The sequence below is a fragment of the Merops nubicus genome, unplaced genomic scaffold (genome assembly GCF_000691845.1).
Source record: "Merops nubicus isolate BGI_N331 unplaced genomic scaffold, ASM69184v1 Scaffold34426, whole genome shotgun sequence".
Lineage (NCBI taxonomy): Eukaryota > Metazoa > Chordata > Aves > Coraciiformes > Meropidae > Merops > Merops nubicus.
In genome coordinates this window covers 8,448-28,882 of record NW_008613518.1, presented here as the reverse complement: position 1 = coordinate 28,882, position 20,435 = coordinate 8,448, and the positions used below count along the sequence as shown (strand labels likewise).

The 20,435-nt window shown below is 38.3% G+C and overlaps 1 protein-coding gene across 2 annotated transcripts; it reads left to right on the top strand.

Moving 5' to 3' along the window:
* The first annotated feature begins 5,316 nt into the window (after nucleotides 1-5,316).
* On the top strand, nucleotides 5,317-20,162 carry CSNK1D (casein kinase 1, delta). 2 transcript variants are annotated; one of them, XM_008941933.1, is made up of 9 exons: nucleotides 5,317-5,425; nucleotides 7,854-8,002; nucleotides 8,503-8,731; nucleotides 9,104-9,274; nucleotides 10,867-11,015; nucleotides 11,574-11,745; nucleotides 12,097-12,236; nucleotides 17,405-17,471; nucleotides 19,283-20,162. In XM_008941933.1, exons 1-8 carry the CDS (start codon nucleotides 5,410-5,412, stop codon nucleotides 17,435-17,437), a joined length of 1,059 nt encoding a protein of 352 aa, XP_008940181.1. In that variant the 5' UTR covers nucleotides 5,317-5,409; the 3' UTR covers nucleotides 17,438-17,471; nucleotides 19,283-20,162. The 2 variants fall into 2 exon arrangements, with proteins under 2 accessions (XP_008940181.1, XP_008940180.1); XM_008941932.1 differs by lacking the exon at nucleotides 17,405-17,471 and having other exon boundaries at nucleotides 19,283-19,661.
* Nucleotides 20,163-20,435: the final 273 nt, after the last annotated feature.

The following is a 20,435-nucleotide window of genomic DNA, read 5'->3' as shown; positions in this document are numbered from 1 at the left end:
CGTGGTAGGTCTGCGGCTCCCTGGAGAAGGTCGGGGACTGAGCCAGGGTGATCGCTGCCGCGCCTGCTGCTAGCCACCGGCGAGATTGGGCCGGGGGCAGCTCCGGGGACCTCATTTCACCCCGGCTGGAACTCGGGCTGTGGTGCTGTTCAAGAAGTGCCCTTTGATCTGAAGTACCTTGCTAGGGACACAGCAGTAGCCATTTAATATTTCATTGACATCATGTCCTAATTTGGACAGCACAGAAATCGGGAATTCTGGTTTATTTAGCTGCCTCTTCCCGTTGTTATCTTGTGACCTTGGGCACCGTTAATCTTTTCATCTGTAAAATGGAGATAAGGGTATAAATATCTTTATTTGAGAAAAAAATAACCCAAACCCACAATGTTTAGAAAAAAAAAAAACCGAAACCACAGCATTTTGGGACATAAACGTGCATCAGGGTTAACTATCACTGCAGGGGACTAGGAAAAATTGCCGTCACAGGGATGTTTGTTTCTCCTGCGAGGCCTAAAAAAGAAATTACACAACTACCAATGACTAAGTTTCAGTTAAACCCCCAAATCCTTCAAAGGATCATCACAGTTTGGCTATGCTGTTGCTTGAATATTGGCCTAAAGCCTTATTGTGCATACCGTACTCTGCTACAGTGATTTCTGTTTTTGTGAAATGGGGAGGATTGGCATTGTCTTTGCCTGCCCATTTGTGTGGCTCTGTCATAATGGTTAACTGCTCATGATTGTGACAGGCGGCAGTGGTGTGCCGCAAGTTTTGAAAGCAAGTATTTTTTAAAATAGCTGTATATTCTGCAAACTCAAACCATAAGAACGAGGTTGGATTCAGAGAAATATAAACGTTATATCTTGTCACACAGAAACGAGTACTCAGAATTTGAAAATTGTGGAATTTTAGAAAAGTGAAACAAAAGGGGAGGGGAACTTACAGGGGCTGAGGGATGTTAACTGCATAGTCTGGAGGATAAAATCAACGTCGCTAGCTAACGTTTGTAGTATGTTTGGCAGTGTACGCAGTATGAGGGGTGCTTTTTCTTCCTAGACAGCAGTGCTTCATGTTACAGTGCACAGCTGGCATTCCAAAATAATTCGTTAGCTAAAGCTGCTTGTTTACAGATAATGAAATACCGGTTATCAGTAATGTAGATCATATGCCTGATGAAAAATCCGTGTTTCTAGCTGAAGGCATGTGGTTGTGTAGAGGGAGAGAACATGATTCCTTCTCTCTGCAGTGCTTGCATAAAAGATTGAAGACTATTGTGACAAAGATGGTGGTAACACTTGTGCAAAAATCCTCATTAGGTACTATTGGGATTTTTGGATAGAGATTAAGACAGCAGTTAAAACCCGAGAAATCTGATATGGTTTGAGAAACCCCTACTTTTGCATTTGACTACTGCTCGGGTAAAGCAGTTTGTATTATAGAAATTTAAAATGCAAGTCACATAAACATTTTTTTATTCAGCATTTTCATCTTTATGCATAAAGCCCACACCGGTAAAGTTGCACAGAAAGTAATAGTTCTCTGCATATTTGTACTACTGCTGTATTGCATTTTGCACAAGAATTCCTCATCCTCAGGTTTTGACCTCTTTTTATCTGTAAGTAACAGCATGGGTTTAGTTTTAGGGCTTTCTGCAAATGTCATGCTTGAGCCAGTAACTAGCAGAGAATTATGTGCTTAGAAGATCCAGCTAATGGCATAGATTTCTTTTTCCAGGGGATATTACTGTCCCTCAGAAACTGAAGCTTTTTGTAGAGGCCCATTTGGTTTGCTTGCCATTACCTGGCAAAACAGAGGTGTTCAGAATCTACAGTTTTTGTGATAATGACATGTGTGGGGTTTTTTTTTAAAAAGTTTCTAGGTGGTTGTTCAGACTGTACAGTAGGGCATATAGGCCTTGAAATAACTTAAGTTCTTGCAGAAGTCATTAATTATTTTAAGTACATATGCCTTCTGAGAGACCTTAGTGAATTTGTAGATTACCTCAGTGTAGATTTCCTGCTCGGTTTTATGCTTTGAAAAGGAAGATTCAGTTATTCTTGCCTATTTCCAGTCCCCCTCTATTTTTTTAGTTGCAGCTGCAAAGATGTTGAAGACATTCCAGAGTAGAGGGTAGGGTCCCTCTGTCCCTCTGTCTGTTTGTTCTTTGGAATATGGAACCAACAACTCTGTTATTATCATCGTTCTTTCATATTCTTTCCTATGCTTCTCTATACCTCAAAATATGTCTTCTGGAATTTGGAATGGCAGCAGCTTTGCTTGCTTAGAGCGGCGAGGTCTGTGAGACAGGATTTTGAAATGTAAGGTACTGCTGAAAATAATGGAGTGTGGACAACTTGAAGAAAATAAAATTTAGAAATGTAATATATATGCATCTTTTAAAGTTATCCTCCAGAGGAAGATATGAAAGAAATGGACTCCTGTATATTCTAAATTGTATAAAAGATGGGCAAAGGACCAGAGGAAGGACAGTGTCATAGTAAACATTTATTTTGGTGCTCAGTCCAGGAGGTCAGATAGATATGAGTCATTGGAGTCTCTGTTTCCATTATTTTTGCATTATGTGTATAAATATATTTTGAAAAAATGAGCTCTGGGCTGTAAACTCATTAGAATAATTTCCAAGTAAATTTTGCAGTTAAAAAGAAAATACTTCCACAACTCTAGACTTTATTTCTTACTTTAAAATTGTGACTTCTCATTATACTGCTTGTTACTTCTTTTTAATTATTGATTCTTCTTATAGTACTGTTTCTTGCTACTTCTCAGGTATTATTATGTTTCCCTCAAAGGGAGTTAAGCTTTTGGAGGTTGCAGAGTTGTTTTAGAAATTTTGCCCCAGGGTTTAAGTGGGGATATAAGTTTCTACTGGGAGATAAACACTACATTGCTCAGAAGAATGATTTTTATTTTTGTCCCTCTCATCAGTTTTGCTGGACTCTAATATTCTAATTTCATGATTTTAATATGAAATTTCTTTGCTGAACAAGCAGGTTTATACAGAAGCGGAGTTCAGGCTAAGGACCTTGGAAATCTTAAGTGATAAAGACTTTTTTGGGAAGAGCAGGTATCCTAAGAAATTACCTAATAGATTGAGACAGTGGTCCATCAAGTTGCAATTTTATATTGTGTTCAGCAGAACTTGATAGAGGTCTGAATCGTCACATGCAATTTTTGCCCTAATCAAACAGAGAACTCTGCAGCTGTCTGTAAAGACGTGTCTTTCAGTATACTCAGAAAGCAGTGTTTGTTTTGAATCCAAATTTTTTTTTAAAACAAAACAAGGAAAACAATCCTCCAAAACAATTGCATCTGTTGCTGATCACACATCAAGTAATATCTTTGGTCCACACTTTGTCTGATCTTGACTGCTGTGGGGTTAGGGAGAACAGGTAGCGAATGTAGCAAGAAGGTCTTGAGTTCTGTGGTTCACAGTCAAGATTTTTATTTATTTGAGATGGGGATATCAGCATCAGATCAGAAGAGAATGCCTTTCTCCTTGTATTGTTGATCTGTCCTTTCACATTTCTGCACTTATGTGCCACATAAGTAATTTAAAATCCACCAAAATAATGTATTCATAAAGTGCAAAAAACCTAGATTACAGATTGAAGAGTTTCATGCTGTTGCTACTGCGCTGTGAGCAAAGTAACAGTTGAGGATCCTGGCACATACTATGCCAGTTGTAAAGGAGATCTGTTAGACAGATACACATACAGCCTTATTTTTCTTTGCGTCTTCCAGTTGTTCATGCTGTGTTCATTGTACCTGGACCAAGCTTCAGATGGTTTGTTTTCTTAAGGTGCATTGTGAAATGCCTAATAAATGTCAACTCTGGTGTTCACTCAGAACAACTGACTGTCCTAGCAACACCATGTTAATACTCGTGTGTGTGTGTGCACACAAGAAGGCATTTTATTAACAAAAGAAAAAGTCTTGTATGAACTTGGAGATTCCATATGCCGTTAGTTCCATGCAAAAAGAGCTGTGCCCATTTTGAGGTGAGGGGTGTTAGCCTGTCTTTGTTAACCTTGGTTAGCCTGATTTTATGGACAAAAGGCTATAAAGCACTAAAGTATCTTCTTAATCTCAGGAACAAGGTTTTGCAGTTGTAATAGGTGAATACCTTAGTTCTGTATTCTGTAGCGGTCAAAGGAAAGCATAAGGAAAAAATAAATAAACAACAACAAAAAAGTGCATCTCTGAATTGCTTTGCATGGCTCAAAAAGGGCATTATAAAATTGAAAAAGATACAGATAAGTAAAATGTGCAATAATTAGAGGTAATTACAATTACTTCTATACAAAGAATGACAAGAGTTTTTGAACTCTGGAAAGAGTTAAGGGAAAGTGAGGTAGGGTAGAAGTAAGTCGTGAACATCATGGAGAAAGTGAGTACAAAATTACTGTTTACTGTTTCTTTACAAACAAAAAACTAAGGGAGCTCAGGTTAAGCTTTTAAGAGTGGGGATCAGAACAAATAGACGGTGATGTATTTCACATGATCCTAAACCATGAGCTAATGCAGAAAAGGGAAGGCCAAATTCTGAAAGTAGAGAGACTTGGCAATATGTCTAAAAAGTGTCACACGTCTCCTTTTGCCAATTCCTGTGTCCCTGTAGTTCCTAAGTTGCTTGGCTGTGAGAGTGTGTATTTTCTTGACTCAGTGTTTCTATTTAATAATGTCTCACTACTTATTTTTAAACTTTGAAAGTGAACAGGTAAGCCAGTTTTTCAATTACTTGATTCCTGAAACAAGAATGTAATGACATTTTTTTAAAGGTTTTCAAGGACAAATTCTTGATTCTAGATAATCTGCCTCCCAACTGGATAAAATCAAGAAGTGTCAGAATACATCTGGATTATGTTGAGATTTAGGGCAATTGTAGTCTCTATTTATAGAGGAGGTGGTCTGAATTTCCTAGCATTTCTTAGGTTGCCAGAGATACATGCCGTACATATGAACATTCATTCTGAACAGTTCCACTACTGGAAGCAGAAAGACACCCCTCAAGAAGATGCACTTGTTTGTTTGGGTTTTTTGTTTTGTTTTTGATGGGATAGTAGCAGTTTTGGCTTTCTGTGCAACAGTGTCTAATAGTTGTCTCTTAAACTGCAAGTCTGTTGGAGAGAATCTGTAAAACTTCAGAATTTTTAGGTAATCATGGCTGAAAGTACTTAATCTCTGGATGTCTGCCATTGAGAAGTAGTTTGTCAGTATTTGTTTTCTTTCAGTCTTGATAAAGGAAATAGACCTTTAAAATATTTTGACAATTTTTCAATTATTCTGGTTTTAGGAACTGATATTGCTGCCGGAGAGGAGGTTGCAATTAAGTTGGAATGTGTGAAAACCAAACATCCTCAGCTCCACATCGAGAGTAAAATCTACAAAATGATGCAGGGTGGAGGCAAGCAAATTATTTTCCTTCTTCAGAGATTTAACTGGTTTTATGTCTTTGATGTATCTGCCACCTGTGAAAGTGTTTTATGGTTAAGGTCTCTTTTGACATATAAGGAGAAGATGAGAAAGGTGGCAGAGTAGGTGAAGAGCAGTACCTCAGCTCTTCTGGGAGCGATGCAGAGTAGCAGTTCCGAGTCCATGGCTACCAAATTTCATGATAACGCTAAGATCTTCTGATGTTGCTCGTAGTCCCAGAATATTAAAATGTGAAAACCTCAAGCAATGTGGAACAACGTTTGGTCCCATCTGGCAGTGTGCTGATTTGAGTCAGTGAAAGATGGTAACCCCTGTTCTTAAGTGTTTAACCCAACTCGCTTACTCCAGTAGCACAATTTAACTTTCTATCAGGTGAGTTCTTGTTATATATGTTAGTATTCTTTCTTCTGAGTTAAAATATTTCCTTGCTGTGGGAGTTCTAAGACAAAATGGTATTAGTAGTAGGGAACAGAGGTGAAGCAACTTCATAGCCACTGCCTGGTAGGATAACTTGTATATTTTGGAATTCTGTAGATGTGAGACTCCCATGCAGTTCTGGGTCATCAACTTGCTGTAGTTAGGTTTTGCTTTTCACAGAATCACAGAGTTGCTATGGTTGGAAAGGACCTTCAAGATCGAGTCCAACCATTATCTAACTCTACCAGGCCACTTCTACACCATAGCCCTGAGCACTCTGTCTACATGGCTTTTAAATACATCCAGGGATAGTGATTCAACCACTTCCCTGGGAAGCTTGTTCCAGTCCTTGATAACCTTTTTGGTGTAGAAGTTTTTTGTAATGTCTAACCTAAACCTCCCCTGGCGTAACTTACCACCATTTCCTTTTGTCCTGCCAGTTGCAGCATGTAAGAAGACACCCACGTCCACCTACCTACAACCTCCTTTCAGGTTGCTGTAGAGAACAATAAGGGCCACCCTCAGCCTCCTCTTCTTCAGGCTAAACAACCCCAGTTCCCCCAGCCACTCTTCATAAGCCTTATCCACAAGACCCTTCACCGTATTTGTTGCCCTTCTTTGCACCCTTTCTAGAACCTCAGCGTCCTTTTTGTGCTGTGGTCCCCAAAACTGAACCCAGTACTCAAGATGCAGCCTCACCATTGCCAAGTACAGTTGGATGATCACTTCTCTAGTCCTGCTCCGTACGCTATTCCTAATACAAGCCAGGATGCCACTGGCTTTTTTGACCACCTGGGCACACTCCTGGCTTGTGTTCAGGTGGCTGCCAGTCAACACTCCCCATAGTCTCTTCTTAAATAAGACAATGCTTCATATGAAGAATATGTTCCACACTGTATCTCAGATGCAGAATACATCTGTACATCTAGAAATGAATGGTAATGTGTATTTGCATTTAGTTACTTTTTAATTCCTGCCTCATTCAGTTGCCACCTGTGTGTAACCTGAATAGCCTTCACAGAGTAAAGTTCTTCCTTTATGGCTTTTTAAGGCCATGATGGTGGTTCTTTCTGAAGATGGTTGCTGCGGAGGCAGGTGGCAGAAAGTTAAGTTTTTATGCAAATAAGAGTTTCTCTGTGAATGAAATTGAGGAAAAAAAATAACACGTACCAAGTAAAGGTAAGAGTTTAAAATAGGACAGTTACACCGTTTCACTTCCGAGATGCAAAAAATTAACTCCAAGTAAAGGCATTTGAAATTCTGAATAAGGCTACCTATGTACAGGTTTAATTCAAAATGTTTAAGCAGTTCTACAGTTCTGTGTGAATTCTCCATAAAGCAAGGCTAATTTTAGTGCACTCAAGCTGAATGTATAACACGTCTCATAAACAATGCTACTGTGGTAGGTATTCATCAAACAGCAAATATAATGGAACTGGAGGAAAGACAGGAGTGAGGCAAGGGTGAAAATTCATTGCAAATTGAAATGGAGGAGAGAGGTATTTTACAGTGATCTTGTAGGCTTTGAAAATAAAAAGTTAATTTCTAAGGCCTTCTTCAGTAGTAATATTTAGTGGTTTGTCAGTGTCTTTATTTTCAGATTTCCAGTTAGCTCCTTATTGACATCTGGAGACTACATGAGTACTAAGACTTGGGAAATGCCCAAGATTCAAATCCAGCAAAAATGCCAAATAGTTCCAAGTTACAAAATAAGCACAAAGACTGCGAAGTTTCTGGGAAAGAGGGAAAAGGCTATTTTTTTATTATTGTTGCTATAATTTTATATTGGTTCTGCTCTGAAATTATCTAACTTTTCATTTCAGAATGGCTGAAAGTAGCATAAAATATTAAGATTCACTATAAATACAAGCATGCACAGTAGTGTCCCTCTTAGAAATCATCCTTAAGAGCTTTGAAGATGTATGTGTACGAACTGCATAAATCAAACTGTTATGCTGAATAAGCTGTTTCCTTTTTTCTAGTGGGTATTCCCACAATTAAGTGGTGTGGAGCTGAAGGGGACTACAATGTAATGGTGATGGAGCTATTGGGACCAAGTCTTGAAGATCTTTTCAATTTTTGCTCAAGGAAATTTAGTCTCAAGACAGTCCTGTTACTCGCTGACCAAATGGTAGGAAACTGCTGTGTTGATATTGATAGTGAGTTATGTTGGGATAATAAAATTTCTGGAGAGATCATAAACGACTCTGTTTTATTTCTGTAATTTGATGGTGAGTGGTATGTATCATTGGAGAAAACACTAAACACTACTTTTGTTTCTGTAAATATGTCCCATTAGAAGTGATTACAGAGTCTTAATTAGATTTTTTTAAAAAAAAAAATAAAAACCAAAAAACTGGACCTGTGCTGTTTGCAAGCCAGCTGTTGCACTGCTCAGAAACAGGTTTCCCCAAGAACATTTTTGGAAACAAATGTAGAATGGATACAGGGAAAGCGTTGGAGAGAAGGTTTATCTACTGTCTTCTAAGTTATGTTCTCTTTGATGCCCTGACATTTTACCATCAAAAGTTTCTTAACCTCTTTTATCACTAAGACAGTGTTGCTAGTGTTTTTATGATTCAACAGGGGTATGCCGTATCTCTCAACCATGGCTTTTTCCTCTGTACTTAGATTAGTCGAATTGAATATATTCACTCCAAGAACTTCATTCACCGGGACGTGAAGCCAGATAACTTCTTAATGGGCCTGGGGAAGAAAGGCAATCTTGTCTACATAATAGACTTTGGATTAGCAAAGAAGTATCGAGATGCTCGAACTCACCAACATATTCCATATCGTGAAAATAAAAACTTAACAGGAACTGCCCGTTATGCATCCATCAACACTCATCTTGGAATTGGTGAGCTGAGGAAAGCAGTAAATAGAAACTTTAAAAGTATCAAAGTACATAATTTTAGTGAAAGTACATGTTGCTTTATGGAGACATAGAAGACAGTCCATATTTCTGACACTAACAGCGAAGCATGCTTGTCCTCCTGTCTCTTGGTTGGATTGGATTTGGTCAGTTTGTAATTTTCTGGCGTTAGCACATTTTTTTAATAACTGCGAGGATGGTAGGCTCTTTCTTGTACTGGATAAGTTTATCACAGGCATAGTAACTCTCAGCTTTCTTGTTTTTCCAAAGGTTTTTATGATAATCTTGTTGCACAGTCTTTTGTTTTTCCAGTAGACAATGAAACCTAATGAGTCCACTTTTTTCATGCTGTTGTAGAGCAATCTCGCAGAGATGACTTGGAGTCCTTGGGCTATGTACTGATGTATTTTAACCTGGGCTCCCTCCCCTGGCAGGGACTGAAAGCAGCAACAAAGAGGCAGAAATACGAACGTATCAGTGAAAAGAAAATGTCTACACCCATTGAGGTTTTGTGTAAAGGATATCCTTGTAAGTTATTCTTTTGTGGCATTAGGCTTACATGTTCGTGTTTTAGTGGAATTTCTTTTTTCTTTACACTGAGCTCTACTATTCTTTTCTACTTCTCTCTCTGTCTCTCTCCTCCTTTTTATTTTTTTTTTTTCTCCCTCTTTCCTTACCTGCACCCCCACCGTGATTTGGCACATCTGTGTTAAAGATACTGTGCTTTCAAGACTCAGATCTTTGTTTTCATAGGCTGTTTCTAGTTATCCCTTGTCTTAACTGTTAGCAAACAATCACTGCAGTGCCCCCAAGGCAAAGGGTAACTTGGTACATGTGGTTTGCGCTGTATTGTGTGTGCATGTATCTGTGCTGGCTGGATAGACAAACAGCCAACAAAGAAACAGCTTGTGAGAAACTACCTGTCTCTTCGTACATGTGGGTACTGTTTCTTGGACAAATTGGATTATATAGTCAGATGCACCTCTTGCCCATTGTGGTTGTTCCATTTGGTACTTGTCATTCCAGGTCATCTGGTTTGGCCATTTGATGGTCATCATCTGTGAGGGGCATAAGAAACCATCCTACATCCTAGCATCATGCCTCAAAGCTGTTCTGGTTCCTGGTTTGGTATTTACACCCCAGTAAAAACTAGGCATTTTTGGGCCTTGCAAAATGATATTTAAACCTGTTTTAAAAACTTGTAAAAATAGCTGCCATCAGAGAATATTGTTGATCTTTCCTGAAGAGTCCTGTCTCTGTTCTTTCTACACTCTTGGCTTTGGCAACTACGTGCAATAAGGAGAACCGTAGTTTTCCTTAGGGTTGTAGGAAGTTGTTGTCTTTGAACTGTTTCAAATGTCTCTTCTGACGTGTTCCTTTACATTCACTAGCTATTTTTTTTTTTCCCTCTGGGGTTAGCAGTCAGGGAAGACTAATCAGCTTTTCTTTGTTCTTTCTTCAAACTTCTTTCGTAACATATTATTTCAGCTGGAAAGACATGAACTCAAAAGCCAGTATTTTGATGCTGCTGTTATCTTTGATGCATTGAATTCACAACAGCATTCATTTTTTGCTGTGTAACTCACACTCCGTGTGCAATATAGGAACAGGCTTTTAGACTGTTACAAATCTAAAACTGTAGCACGGCTTACATGGGGCGGTTGTGTTCAGTTTTCGTGTGTTTTGTGAGGTAGGAGGCATGAATCTGTATGTGATTTGACAACAAAGTGATGCTATTCTGTATCCCACAAGAAATTTGTTTTAAATATATTCAAAGCAAAGAAAGGCAAAAAACCCCCTCTTTTCTTTGTTCAGCTAGTTTTAAATCTATCTCTACCTCCCAGCCCCCAGCTGTTGGTTAAGGAACTCTGATTTTGGAGCCTCTCTACTGTTGACAGATTAGATCTTTGCCTACTCTGTGATAGACAATTTCATTTTCAAGGTTGACTTGATAGATGGACTATAGTTTTGCCTTCAGTAGATTTCTAGCATTAGGTCATTGTTCTTTTTCTTATGTCTAGGAGATTCCCTGTTTGGGGTGGTTGGAGTTTTTTCTGTGATTAAGTATTACAAAAGCAGTTGTGAAGCTGAAGGAAAAAAATTGCATTCTTTTATTACAGCTGAATTTGCCACATACTTGAATTTCTGCCGTTCCTTGCGTTTTGATGACAAACCAGACTATTCCTATCTAAGGCAATTATTCAGAAACCTCTTCCACCGGCAAGGCTTCTCCTATGACTATGTGTTTGACTGGAACATGCTGAAATTTGTGAGTAACTGACATAGCTTTCTAAAAACTTTTCTTCTCTTTTAAGTAGTGCTTTTTTTACTATGTTGTCAGTTTTGAGTATCCTAACTGATACTGTAAGCTTGTCTTGCCTTTTCCAGACTTGTGTTGTCTGGAAAAAAAAAAGATCAGGAAACTAGGAAATACAGAAGATACAGGAGGCATCAGATGGGAGTTGAATGGCAGCTAAGTTGAAGTTACAGGATTCTAAATGTGTAAGGCTTCTGAGATACTTTGTTGGGGCAGTCACCAGGCTTGGTTGTGGAGTTATGTTCTCTTACCTTCATCTTCAGCACAAGTCATTTGCAACTGTTGAGGTGTTGGGCTGCCATAACAGTATGTGTGTACATTTTGAGGACTCTCCCAGTAGTTGTATGAATAAAATTTATTGCAGTTTTTAAGAAATGGTATAAAAGTAATCAATGCCCTTGGAAACTTCAGTTCATGGGTTGTCCAGTATTTTGTTTTTGGTATTTTTATCCAAATACGTAGCTGTAAGCTCAATAATCCCCAAAGTTGTTCACTAGTCTTGACCCCTAGGGCGCAAGCAGAGCAGCTGAAGATGCTGAACGTGAAAGGCGAGAACGAGAGGAAAGGTTGAGACACACACGAAATCCAGCTGTGCGTGGTTTACCCTCCACTGCTTCTAGCAGGCTGAGAGGAACACAAGATGTAGCTCCTCCTACTCCTCTTACCCCAACTTCACATGCTGGTAAGTAAGCAAATACCTGGATAGATGCACCTTGCAGACTAATTCTGCAGTTCATTCCTCGCCGTTGGAAATTCGAAATTGGATTTGGAATACCTGAGTGGTATTCATCGTCTGTCAAGGTTTGGGGTTTTTGTTTGTTTTTTCTTGTTTTTCAGTGGGTTGAAGGTAGTTGTATGCATTGATTACCTGCCAGTTGCTACTTGGATTTCCATGACTGTAAAAGAAAGGCCTCGATGTCTCATCCTTGACTTTGGAAGTTCTATATGCAAACAGTGAAAGTGTAAATTTTTCCTGTGACCACGCTGTAAACCCATTTCTCGTTGTGAGAATCTAATGCATTTTTTCTCACAGCCAACACCTCTCCTCGGCCAGTCTCTGGTATGGAACGAGAAAGGAAAGTGAGTATGAGATTGCATCGTGGTGCCCCAGTCAATATCTCATCGTCTGACTTAACAGGCCGACAAGATACATCTCGCATGTCAACTTCACAGGTAAAAAAGATTTCTGTTAATGGAAAAATGAGAGTGACTTGATAATTTGCCAAAAGAACATACCAGCTAATTGATGTGATTTCATAGTGATTTTGCAGATGATGTTAAGTCATATATATACTTGACATTTTAACTGGATGTTTGTGAGGTGGCTGTAGACTACTATCAAGAAAAAAAAATTAATTTTTTTTTTTTTTTGACCTTGGAAGCAATAAACATAAAATACTCAGTGATACGAAGTCACTGGTGTATGAGATGATGCAAAATCCTAGAGATACAACATTTTTCCCGACAGTTACGGTGTTAGCTCCTTTGCTCAGTCGTATGTCTGTTATCAATGAAGAAGCAGAGTAAGATAGAGACAGACAGTTGTGAGTCATGTTTCCAAATCAACAAGCAGAATTTGTGCAGAATACGCAAGAAATCATTGGTGAAGAACAGAACAGTGCAGAACTGAAAAAATGTAGTGTAGTACTGTAGTTTAGAGCAGATAAGAAGCCATATATGGGTATGATGGATAGGTCACAGAAGGCTCATTTGACGTGGATGGTAAGAGGATGAATGACAGAGTGATTTATAGCCATAGTCAGCTATGAAATGAACCTTATTGGCCACAGTCACTTGGCAAAGAGATTTTAGGAATTCTTTTTAAGACTGACAAACAATGTTTAAATGTATTTTTACCTCTTTATCCTATAGCTGAAACATTTCTCTTTCAGGGTATTCACACAGACTTGTCTTAAGTAGTCTGTGGCCTGGCTTTGCACAGCTTACCTTCAGTCTTGCCTATGGAAGGAGGAATCGCCTTTACTGTAGGCATACTGCAGCGTTACTGGGAAAGCAGTTTGTTATGAGGAATGGTGCAATCACCTACAGTTTTTTTAGATCGTGCCTCAACACTGTGCTAGAATTCTAACTGCATAGTTTTTGCCATGGACTCAGGTTATTCCTCTTTGACAGAGCATATTGATAACATTTAATCCATAATTTAATTGGCAGAATTAATTCTTTTGGATAGCATGTGTTCTTATATATAAAATCTTACTGGTCTAGCAGTTCTCTTTTAGATGGAGGCCAGGTGGTTATCTTTAAATGAAGACTGAGGTTGAACTGGATTGGAGAAACAACTCTGCTGTAACAAAAGTGGAGTGCTGTTTTTTAGGTTGGTTTTCAGCTGTGCTTGCACAAGGGATTAACAGTTCAGGAGTGGAAGTGACTGGGTGAGACTAGGAGGCAGATAAGGTTTTCTTTGTTGGCTTCAGTGGCAATTTTTGCTAGCTGCGTTGTTTACCGAACTACAGCTCTTGCCACCAGAAATTCTCACAGTGAAATATATTATGGCTGAAGTTTATGGACAGCATGAGAACAAAGAGGGTAGAACTGCACGTAGGTATGAATCTTGTAAATATGCATAATGAATACCTGATAGAAAGATGTAAAGAAGCCAGGCTCTTCTGTGCAGCCAGACTTTTCTCAGCGATATCCAGTGAATGGACAACACACAATGGGCACAAACTGAAATATAAGAAATTCCATTATACACAAGAAATTTTTTTTTTTACCATGAGCATGGGGAAGGACTGCAGCAGGTGGCCCTAAGAGCTTGTGCAGTCTACCTCTTCTGAATTACTCAGAACCAGATTGGACATTGTCCTGAGCGACCTGCTCTAGTTGTCTACATTTAGGGTAGTGGGATTGGCCTAGATGATCTCCAGGGATCCCTTCTGACCTCGGCTGTTCTGTGAGGCTGTGACACCACCTTCCCCCTGAATGTTTACTCAAACGTAAAGATTGTTTCCTGGTAAAGCCTGTATGCCCAAGGTTTGTCTCTGGCATTCTGAGCAAATCTCAAATGCTTTGTCTCTGTTAGTAGGAGTCTGCAGTCAGATAGGAGTTACATGATTATATTAGGAGAGACTGTATCTCTGATTTTTTTACATTTTATCTTTTCCTAACTTGTAAAGTGGGAATACTTTCAGATTGTGTAGGACTGTGGGGGTTTTGGAGTAGTAGTCTGTATGATGTGAACAAACAGTACAATCTGGCTTAATGGCACATTTCCATACTTGCCTTTTTTAACACTCTGCTCCAAGTATGGGATCCAAGTATGGGTTGACTTCTTTACAATCCCGACAGTGGCCTAGTTGGGATCTTCCCTGAGTTTGTTAGAATTAATTGTCCGCTGACTGTTGTCTTCAGTTGGCCCTTATTAAGGCAGTGAACCACTGCTGGTCTCCATTCATGGTGACTGAAAAATAGCATGCAACTGTAGTATAATTTAAACAGCTTCCCATGGGCCTTTCAGATTTGGAAGGCAAGGGAGGCTTACTTAGACTTTATCTTATAACACTTCCACTTGAGCTTGTTAGAGGAAATTCACTTTTCCTTTTCCCAGTTCTCACTGCATAGCAGGCAGGATGGCTCAAGTTGAAGGTTTTCACAGTTTATGCTCTTACTGTCTTCATAGCATTGAAGTAGTTCTTGCATAACCAAAATTTATCCTTAGATGTTAACCAAGTTACCGATTTAAACCATGGGTTTCCCTTTACTTTTGTACTTTGTTTTTAGTCAGGAGAACCTGAAGTATCCAACTTGCATGGCAAAGTTATTAAGGAGAATTTTAACTGACTAGGTGTAAGAACATAGAAAATTATCCATACCACTTCTTATCAGGAGAACTGCGAAGAACAAACAGCAACCAATGCCAAATGTGTTGCTTTCCTTTGTAAGTCTTAAGCAAATATGCTACCACTGTTCCTTTTTCAGGAGATGCTTGGACCATACTGCAGCTAGAAATGTTTGCATACTGCAGGTGTTACTGCAGCTTTTAACGTTTGCTTTGCAGATCTACAGATGTCTTAAGAACTAAATTTGTTAGAGTTATTATTTATAACTTGATAAATTAATTTTTTTATTATATTTGGGTGCCTTGGTTTGGTAAGGCATCGCTGCATCTGTTAGCTCCACCTCTCATCATCTAGAGGTAGAGCTACTGCTTGTTAAACTGAGCAGTGGAAATGTGCATAGGTTACTCAAAGAAATAATGAAAGCTACTTACATCCAAGCAGAGTTCTGAAACATGACTCCACATTTTTACCTTTCTTTTTTTTCCAAAATGAGTTCTGGTCAGTTCAGACTGAAAAGGAAAACTAAGGCTGAGAATGTAGATAATAAGAACCAAAATTCTCTGACGGAAAATTGGACTTCTCAGAGAAATTTAACACTCAGTGGAAAATGGTAATAGTCATTTGTAAGGACAGCAAAATAGGCCTCATGTATTCCTCACTTCCAAGGTATTGCCTACATAGTACCTAGGTCATTGTCGTTAGAAAGACTAGCACTTTGCAGCACTGAGTAATGAGTGTCTGTTAGAGTAGCAACTAGCACATTCACAAAATGGTTCATGGAACTTAAGTGTTTCTAATGAAGTTAGGTAAATTCTATGGCACATACCTGTTCAGTACTGTTCTTGATTATATGGAAATAAATGCAGCAGGTAAAAACCTGCAAGTTATAAGATGTGTGACAGTAAGAAACATTAGTGAGAGCTGAGCAGTCAGGTAAAGCCTATGCATATAAAATGTGTATTACTGCAGTGCTCCTCAACCAGATTAGGATGAAGGTCTGGAGCCTATTGTCTTACATGTAGGAACTACATCTGTGGTAAGCAACGACTGAGGAGGCTTTAAGTGCAATGTTGGAGAGGTTAGTACATTGCCATAATGGAAGGGCTTAGTTTCATCCTTGAATCTATATACGATACAGTAATGAACAGAAATTGAGAGGTTATTTCATGTCATTAATGAGACAGGTGCTGGAATATTATGCTTATTTCAGTTCTCAGTATCTTAAACTGTTAAAAAACTAAGTAGCACAGGGAAGAGCCACAAAAATCAAGCTTGGCAAAACAGATTGTGTGGTGCAAGAGTTTGAAATTGGTGCCTTTCAGTTTGTCTGAAAGGTAAAAGTTCACCTTTACCTCGTGTAGTATTTTAGAGACAGTGATTTTAACAGGAACCGATATTTATGCAGAAAACTTACATGAAGAACCTACTGCTTAAAATTAAAACCACTCACGTGTAAAGAGAAACAAAATGGAGGTCTAGATGAAGGAAGTTAGCCACTGAAACAACTTCCAAAAGAAGTAAATCATCTGTCCGCTTTGCCTTTGCGTCAAAATTGGATTAATTTCTAGGTAGGTGGTTTATTCAGGTCTAAAGGAGGCCTGGTCTCTGTACAGCAAGGAGTTGCCATTTGTGCTGGACAGAGTGTCATACCAGTTGTTAAAAGATCCTTCTGCTCTTCAGTTCTATGAGTGAATTTTTCATCTCCTTTTCATAGTCAGTCTTTACATGTTAAAAAATGTAATCAGTTCTGTTAGTGATTTGTCCCCTAAATCTCCTTTATGTAATCAGTCTTTACATATTAAGAAATATAATAAAGGAGGTAGTAAAGGAATTCATGGGTATTTTGGTAAACACTATTTGAATCAGTTCTGTTGGTCCACATTGCACAAACTGCATCCCAAAAGCAGTGATCATCTCAAGAGTCTAGTTATGGGTGAGTAGCCTTCATTTTCTTTCACAGAAGGTTTGATCTGACTGCTTATGGTATACAGTAAGTTTAATTTTTTTTTTTTTTTTTTTCCCCCATAAATGTAGCATGTTCAGCACCTAACAGTCAGAGAGCTGTGTGTAATTCCTACTGGTAATAGAGGTATTCTTTCTAGTTGGAAGAAAAGATTGGGATGCTTCTCAAAGAAATAGTTGATTTAAATCTCTTTGATAGAAGAACTTTGTAGACTATAGCCAAGGCTAGCATTAAACAACTTAAGTGTTGTGCTGCTTCCCTGGGGAAGAAGTAACATACTTCCAGTGCCTCTGCATTTTCCATCTCCTCATGACCAAATCTTTCTCCATCTTTTCTACATCTTAATAGGCATCATACTCTGTGTTGTTCTTCTGACCCTGTCAGCTTTCTTTGAGGAATAGTGATTTTTTTTCCTTTTACATATCTCTTAATATGATAGAAATGTCTTAGTAATCTGAAATCAGAGCTCCTCAAAAGATACATGTACTACTGCAAGTTTAGGTTGGATGTTTGTTAGACATCTTTATATATTGGGGCAGTGGAACTGTTACAAATTGCTGTCTTTTCCCCTACCTCAGAATAGCATTCCTTTCGAACACCATGGCAAGTAGCTACTCGTCTCCTTTCGTTGGAAGGCAGCACTGGGTGAGTGCTTCTCATTAGACACCAAAACTTTGGATGGGGTGGGGAAAAAAATCTTTGGAAACATCCAACTTTGCTTCTTCTCCTTACATTATCCCATAGTTGCACCTGTGCCTTCTGGTCATATGCTTGATAGAGCATTGTTTTTTTTCTCTTAACTTAAAAGTAAATGGCTTTCCGAAAGTTGAATTACTACTGCTGCTCCACTTGGACTCTTAAGCAGAATTAGCAAAAAATAGTGACAAAATTGTTCAAGCATCAACAATAAAATAAAATTACCAAGTCTATAAATTTTAGCTGTGTGGGAATTACATGTCTTTACAGGGATGTTCATGCAGCAGCCTGTCATCCATTCAAAACCAGATCTGCTTCAGAATCATAAAGCCGAAATACTTGTATGAAGACTCAATTGACTATATTACTGAAATGAGGCTCTGTCTTGTCGTGAATGGAACATTCTATTACAGCTGTGCCCATTTTTCACTTTTCTATTCTTCTCCATTCCTTATGAGCTGTCATTGTAAAAATACCCAGATCTATTCAGATCTGTATTTAAAATACATTCACATACTAATGAGAATAGTTTGAACATGAGCATCTCGGAAGTAAACAGACTTGGATTTGGGTGTTTAGAAATCCTTTCTGCTGTTTAGTGCAGTACAAGTTTCTGCCTTTCTGTGTGCAGCTTTTGGCTTTTTAGTCTGTTCCGCTTATGGCAATAATAGGTTTCATCAGGGAAATGACAAGTTTTAGTTGGAATCTCAACCTCGATGGCTGAAGGATGCTTTCTTAAGTATTTCAGGAGCTTCTTTGCTTTGCTTCTTATTAAAAAAAAAAGGTTGTGACATTTTTCTGTTCCTTAATAAATTCTGTTGTATAACTCCATCTGCTGCCTCACTTTCTCTGTAAAGCCTAAGCTTGCACTAATCTGGTATCTCTACTTGGTGAAGAATCCTGCTGTTCCTCTTCCTGCTTTGTGTGCTTGGCTGACTGTGCATCGTAAGCTGCATTGTAAATGGTTTGTAACATTAAGAAGATCCAACTGTAAATGGCAGCTTAACACTTTAAAGTCCAATTATCAGACCTTGATTTTTTAAAAAATTAAAAAAAAAAATTAAAAGTAAACCTAAAGCTTCACATTGGAAAGCTTGTGTGCGGGAGATGTGCAGATTCTGATCTGCTCAGGCTTGTGTCTGTACTGGTTGGCCTTTACTGTATGCCTTTACTATTTGTAGGTTTTCACAACTGGAATTAATACTGAATACTGATTCTGCTACTTACATATTTCTCACTTCTTAAATTACAATGAAATGTGGTTGGTTTTCACTTTCACAGTACAAGTGTCATTGAAATAATGTAACACTTACTGAAATAGCAGTGAAAATTTAATAAAGTGTATTTTAATACAATGTCCCATGAAAAATGAAAAGCCATTGAAATTATTTTTTTTTCTCCTCTTTTACTGGGATTCCCCACCACCACCTTAATTATTTGTTGAAGACACTTCTACACTTTTTTTTTTTTACTTTTACCTGGTTTGTTCCTTCTTTTGTGCATGTTTATGCTCTATTTACTTTTTCTTCAAAACATCCCCTCTCGGAGGAAAGATAAATTTTCCATGTTATCTTCTAATAAAGGAGAAAAATAGAGGGAACTTCATGTAGCTACAGGTGGGTGCAAAACACTATATAGATCATTGGATTTTGAATTCACATTCTTTTGGCAACTAGTTATTTTAAAGGAACTTGAGACCCACTTACATGTTAACTGAAAGGAATATGTGCTGATGTTGTCTTGTTTTTTGGCTTTGGTAGATTCCTGCTCGGGTAACTACCAGTGTTCTCCAGTCTGCTGTGCACCGATGAAAATTATTTTGCCATGGAGGACAGATAATGCATGGCTGATCTCCTGTGTTACCGATGGCTTTACTAGCAAAAATACCCTAAACTAGAGTGGAAATATTACAATTGGAGTTCTCCGCGTGTCTTAAAAGGCACTTGGAGAAAAATGGACAGACTTCAGCAGCTGCCATTACAGGACGCTTTTGCCAGAAACCAAATGACCTTAAGAGAACCCTGTGGTAACAGGGCTGGAAAAGAAAGATGGTTTACAGAGTTGACCGCCTGTTACTGGATGGCCATTTCAGTTTTCCCTCCACAGGCGGCAGACTTTACCCACTTTTTATTATTCTACTGTAACTATATATCTTTTACTTGGTTTAAGAAAGTTTTTTGTATCATTTTGCTAAAATTATTGGCTTAATTCTCTGTAAAGAACTCTTGCTTTTGTCTGATCTAAAAATGTAGAATATAAACCTAGACTAAAGACAATGACTTGAAATTTCTTGTTTGAAAAAATTAGTCTGGCAGGGAACATGTAAATGAATCAAAACCATCTGACTTGATTTAAACAGTTTTCTCATTTCTGTGGTTCCATTCTGACTGAGATGGTTTTCTCATGAAATTTTAAAAACTGTTAGAATTTTACTTTGCTGTTTGCTGTCTTCATTCACGCTTTACATTTAAGTTTCTGCGTAACACAATGGTATTTTTAATACTTCTTCTTTTTCATAAAAGAGGAGAACTAAATACCCTGCAGAGAGGATCTAAGTATAGCAAGAGTGTGAGTGTATTCGAGATGGTGATAATGGATTTGTTTTTTGTAAAGACTGCGAAAGACAAAGTGAAAGATTGGCATTTGGGGGATTTTCAATTTGAAAGCTTGTCCTATCTCTCTGCGTAGTTTGGGTAAATGTGTAGTTTCACACATGGGTTTTATTGGTAAAATTTTGTTTCCTGCACTCTGAGGCTGGTTAGCTTGGAGAGTATTGCAAGTGGAAAATACATGTTGCTACTGAGTCTTCAGTAAATTTGCACATTTCATTCGGCATCTACATGTACAAAAATAAATTAATAATTTGATTCAGGCCTTCTGTTTCATGCCAAGACTCAAAGAAAGGAATTCTTT